This window comes from Lissotriton helveticus, chromosome 5_1 (assembly GCF_964261635.1).
Source record: "Lissotriton helveticus chromosome 5_1, aLisHel1.1, whole genome shotgun sequence".
Classification (NCBI taxonomy): domain Eukaryota; kingdom Metazoa; phylum Chordata; class Amphibia; order Caudata; family Salamandridae; genus Lissotriton; species Lissotriton helveticus.
The window spans coordinates 949,419,841-949,425,840 of NC_136065.1; the positions used below are offsets into that span (position 1 = coordinate 949,419,841).

Genomic DNA, 6,000 nt, shown 5'->3' on the forward strand with positions numbered 1-6,000 from the left:
CCAATACAGGTCAGCCTGTCAATGTAAGTGGTCTACTGTGTAGCTCTTGGGAAGAACATCACACCTAATTAAGGTCAGGCACTTGGTTGACAGCTACTAAAGAGCTAATTTAGATTAGCCACTAGGAGTGCCAGACCGCACAAAATAACTTTCTAAAAGTTACTTTTCCCAAATATGTATTAAAATTCCAACTTTATCATTGAATTAAGGTTTATATTATAAAGAGTGGTTAATGTTTTCCTACCTTGCCCCACACTCAAGATAGCATATGTAGTACTATAATCTGTGATGTGGTCAGCCACGGTTTTCACAGTGAAAATAACGTTTATGGGTTTTCACTGCAGGGACAAGGTACCTTTATATTTCTACATGTCCCACTTTCAAATACCATGCAGTACCTCAGTTTTTAACTGCCACAGCGAGTTAGGAGTACCATACATTTCAGATTTAATTAAGGTACAACCAGTCCTGCTCTGGCATGGAATTTAGACCTCTACTAGTACAGGTCTAAATAAGGAAATTTTGTCTGATGAAATGAAATTAGATAATGCCAGTAAGATCGACTGGTTAAAATATGTAAAAACATTTTTGCATTATATTGGGTGTTAGATTTGGGGGGTCCCTAGTTGACACAGGTAGGTATTTGTGACAAATAGGGACCCTTGCCTCTAGTCAGGGTAAGGGGGTACACTCCTAAAATAACCCCTGCTCACCCCCTTGGTGGCTTGGCACAAGCAGACAGGCTTATCTCAGAGGCAGTGTGTAAAGCATTTGTGACCACATACAGTAATCAAGTGACAACACTACAGATGGACACCCCACAGGTTTTATATAAAAAAAATAAGTATTCTTTATATAGATTTAACACAAGACCATAAATGACAAAAATCCACAATACTGTACCTAAAATGGTAGTTTTAACTTAGTTCTGTTCAGTTCTTAAAATGCTACACTTTGAGTCAATGTACCTTTCGATGCATTGCGCTTCCACAACAAAAGTGTTGCAGCAATGGAAATGTGGCAAAGTTCCGGTGCAAAGAAATAAAGATGTGAAGATCTTCCGGATGCAGCACGCTTCTCCGATCATGCGACGGAGTCTCAATTTCATGCGTCAGCTGCAGCGGCGACACCCTTGTGACCACGATGCAAGGACAACAGCTTCGGCTGCGACACTCTTCTCCGACCTTGCGAGACGCTTCCACACAATGTGACAACTACAGCGGCGACATTCAAGATGCGGCGGCAGCGTCTTCGACAGCGGATGCGAGGTGCTTTTCTTGATACGGTGCAATACTACAGCTACAGCTGCGACTTCCAAGATGCAACGGCAGCAGCATTGATGGCGACGCGCTTCCTCCTTGTTGCGAGACGCTTCTCTCGATGCAGTGCAATACAACAGCTACAGAGGCGACATAAACGATGCGACGGCAGCAGCAGTGATGAAGACACGCTTCCTCTTCGTTGCAAGATGCTTCTCTTGATGCGGTCCAGTACGACAGCTACAGCGGTGACATCCACGATGCGACGGCAGCAGCAGCAACGGCGACATGCTTCTTCCTCTTGAGTCCGCTTCCAGCTCCTTGCAACACGCAGTCCCTCAGAAGGCCCAAAGCAGCAGCAGGCACTTCAAAAGAACTCTGGGGAGCTGAGGGTGAAGTCTGTTGTCCCTGAGACTTTAGCAGGAGGCAAGATCTGTTCCAAGCCCTTGGAGATTCTTACAAGTTGATGAAAGTACACAAAGTCCCTTTCTCCTCTCTTTGGCAGTCAGGCAACCACTGCAGCCCAATCTCCCGAGCAGCTCTCAGTTTAGGGATAGTCTCTCCTCAGTTTCTGCTGGTTCCACTTCTCAGCAAAGGTTTCTTCTTGTTTGTCCAAAAGTGATCTAAATTCTTAGTATCAGGGTCCCAATACTAATACCCCAAAATCCTTTGTTCTCTTAGGGCAGAGGGTCCTTTGCCCAGTCCAAACGAGTTCTGGAGCACTCTGTTTACATGACTCCTTCTTTCCTTTCACAGTGCAGGGCAGAAACATCAGCCGCACCACAGGAGGTGGAGCCAACATTGTGGAGGGAAGGCACAGCCCTGGAGCACTCTGTTGACATGAATTCTTCTCTCCTTTCACAGTGCAGGGCAGAGACATCAGACGCACCACAGGGGGTGGAACCGGCATTGTGTAAGGCAGGCACGGTCCTATTCAGGTCCCAGGTGCAACTTCTCCCTCCCATCTAGATGCAGATCTCTTTATTCACCACTGGGCTGACTCATTCTGTCTCCTGGAATCCCCCAGCCCTGTCACTCAAACTACAGACAAGGAATGCACAACCTAGCAGAGGCAGGCTTGGATAGTTAGACAAGAAAATATCTACATTCTAAAAGTGGTATTTTCAAACACAGAATGTTAAAATCAACTTCACTAAAAGATGTAGTTTATCATTCTGAGTTCAGGCATACTAAACTCGAATTCTACCATTTTCTACCATTTTCCCTGAGTCAGTTAGGATTATAAAATGTAATAATCTAACTGCCCATTCTGCCCTACGGGGAACAGGTAGCCTTGCAATAGTAAAAAACGAAAATGGCTGTAATTCACTTTTAGGACATGCCACACACATCAGGGAATGTCCTACCTTATACCTTCAATGTACCCTATCCTTGTCCTACCATAGGGGTGACTAGGGGTGACTAATATGCAGAAAAGGGAAGGTTTAGGGACTGGCAAGTGGTTGCACATGCCCAGTTAGCATGGCAGTAGCAGACTGCACATAGCCTCTGCAATGGCAGACCTGAGACACACTTTTAGAGGCTGCTTCTGTGGGTGGCACAACCAGTGCTGCATGCCCACCAGCAGCATTGTGCACTGTACTAGGGTCTGACAGGTACACCAAACCAACCAATCATGGAATCACTAATCCACACATCAATTTACAATAGGGAGAGCATATGCACTTTAGCACTGATCAGCAGTGGTGAAGCGCCCAAAGTCATAAAACCAACAAAAACAGTTCAGACAAAATACAGGAAGAAGGCAAAAAGTTCAGGGATGACCCTGCAAAAAGGGCCAAGTCCAATATTTATATTAATATTCGAGAGTTAGCAATGCTGTTATTGCACACATTGAAAAACATGACATAGCATAACATAATGTGACACCCATGTCAGACCTGTAATGTTCACCTTTTAGGAGAACTATTTCCTCTCTCTTAGCCAAGAACTAATTAGATTAAAGGGGCTTATTTACAAGCCCCTTGCGCCGCTGGTGTATCACTTCTAAAATGGGAAAAAGTGATGTACCTGATGTGCAAGGGGCTTGTAAATAAGCCCCTAAGATTATCCAACTCATGGGCAAGATTATTGCTGTAAAATGCCTGCATCAGTGAGACTCTACAAACATGTTCCCAGGAGGGCAATGAGAAATGTGTGATTAGTACCAAGAACATTTACTTGGACTGAGATTAGAGTCCAGATGAATACATTGTTTACAGGAGAAAAATGGGACAAGCAGGAGAAAGATAATGTCCATGACCATTAAAAATAAACAAAGCATTGATGCCACCTGCCCCTATTTAGAAATACATTATCATGGTTGGATGTGTCTGTCTTCTTTTATTGTGTTTTATCATGCTAATATATGCATTTTATTACATTGCATGGGGCTTTGATTGGATGGTAACGAAGTTTAATCTAGAGGTGAGGACTTTTTCATCTAATGATTACAACAATATTTATGTTCAGATTTGTAAAAGTTATGCTTTCCCATAGGAGATATTGCATCAGCTCTTTCTTGTTTGAAAATCTGTTGTAATTGCTTTTGTAAATCAGTCAATGCATCTTTATTCGGCTAAAATAGCCTCAAAAGCACAAAATGCCTAAATACAATTATAAAATGTACTTAAAAAAACAATTCCTGGAAGTATTATAAAGACACTCTAAGCAATTTTACTCACAAAGAGCAATAAAAACATTTACATGCAAATGGATGCACCGTACCTCTTTCTCGTAATCAAAGAGCATCTAATATAATTAATTACCAATTGCATTATATAGTGCTTACTACGCTGATGTTGCGTTGAAGTGCTTGAAGCTCGGAAAGAGGCTAAATAAAACAAATCATTTAAATGTAAATCTGCCTGTTTCAACACTGGAATGTAAGAAATGTGTAGTAGCCTATATAGAAGCCAATAGTGTAGCCTGTCTTCCTACCACCAATGTTTTTGTGAGGAAACTGTTAACAGTACAGGTTCCCAATTCAGACATTAGTAGAGTTTGCAAATTTTACAAACTCTTGGGTAGGGTAGGCCAGCAAGCTACAGGTAGTGACAGGGTGAACTCGAAAAAACAGATGCGATTGACTCTAGTGTAGAAAACACGAAAACTCCCTGTAAAAAGTTGGACAAGCATTGGCAAAGGCAATAATTTCAGCCTATGAGAGAGCTATTGGCCTTGATAGTGTGTTTTTTTAGCTATGTTGTACTTTGTATACAGCAGTGCCACTGTTATGCACTATGCACGGTTGAAAGATTTAATAAAACGTGCTATGACCTGGGAAGCACTGGATGTGTTGGAATGCTTTTTTGATTGCCTGTAGCAGCAGACGAAAGGCAAAATGGAGGGAGGGGAGGACCGGCATGCGGGGGGGGGGGGGGGCTCACAGAGATTTTGTGTTACGTCACTGCAGAGTAGGGGCAAGTACATGAGGGAGACAGCTAAAAAATATGCCCTTTCGTAGAGTGCTTACGGACAAAGAAAAAAAGTAGCGCCTAAAAAACTAAACAGTGGAAGGACACAAGTAATGAGTCCATGCTCCAGGGGAGGGACATACACACAAAGAGGAAGGAAGCCTATAGCAGTTGACTATAAGAAGCAAGGAAAGGAGAGTGGCAATGAATCCAACCAATGGTAAGCAAGGGGGGCTCCTAAGCATACTGTTAAAAAATAAAAGGTCTCAAAGAGACTGCGAATGTGCAGTTTAGGCAAGACTTAGAAATTACAGGGTGCCAATGCGCTCATTGTCTCTCTAAAAGGCGTTAAAAGTGCTTCTAAGGTCTTCACTTCACATCTCCAGGACTTTTGATAATTAACCCACGTTGTCTCTATAAAATGGTGGCCCATTCTGTAAGGGTATATATACCCGCGGAGTCTAGGGGACCATGAAATAAACTACTTCAAATCAGCCACTTCTGCAGTCACAAGGGATCTGGAATGTGTTGTTTTTATTTTGACTACCTTGCACTCACCTCATCTTCCAGCAGTGCAGGCAGCGGCTCGAAGTCAAAGAACTCCGGCTGCTCTTCCCCCAGCTCTGAAGCCTGCTCTCCCTCGTCGTGACGAGGTCCCGAGACTTCTAGACTTTCCATGCTGTCGTTCACACACCGCAACCTACGATGTCAGATGCCTTTCGGGAGCACAGTCTGGACACCCCAAATCAGGGCATGTTTTCCCGCAGCGGCGCCCTCGCCTTGCGCTCGTTCCCGTGGTTCGCTTCTTTTCCTGAATGTTCCATTCACCCACCCGTGCTTATTTCACTCTTTTTGTTTTCGTTTTTTTCTAGTTTCTGACTTAGCTTCTGAAGTTTACTGCGACGTCATGGCAACGCGGCGCCCTGTCCGAGGCTCCACAACAAGGAACAGTCTTGAGCTTCCCCCGCCGGCAGGCTCCTCCTCCTCCCTCCCCACACTGCGGCTGTCCCGGCAGTGGGACGGCCGGGGTGTCGGGGCACAGGTCTGCACTGCACCCTTCCCCGGCACCTGTGCTGTCGGTGGGGCGGTGCCTGTCAACTTGTGTCAAGGCATGGGCCGAACTTTTCGAAGCACCTGCACATTGCAACAACGTAGAGCAAGCATTAGTTGCTGCATGTCAATCAAGCCAGCTTTTACCAACTCGTGAAGTGAGCTACTGGCATGTAGTGGACATCATGTACAAAATGACCAGACTGTCAGGATAAAACTAATTGGGCATTCATACTGTGATGAAATATAACCACAGCACAGCGCTCGGCATATAT

At 44.4% G+C, this 6,000-nt stretch overlaps 1 protein-coding gene across 1 annotated transcript in view; it reads right to left on the reverse strand.

Annotated features, from left to right (window-relative positions):
* KNDC1 (kinase non-catalytic C-lobe domain containing 1) overlaps window positions 1–5,353 on the reverse strand; it is a 654,634-nt gene extending 649,281 nt beyond the window's left edge. The window contains exon 1 of the mRNA XM_078640463.1: window positions 5,234–5,353. Coding sequence (XP_078496589.1) covers window positions 5,234–5,353 — 120 coding nt within the window. The remainder of the gene's footprint in view (window positions 1–5,233) is intronic.
* Window positions 5,354–6,000: the final 647 nt, after the last annotated feature.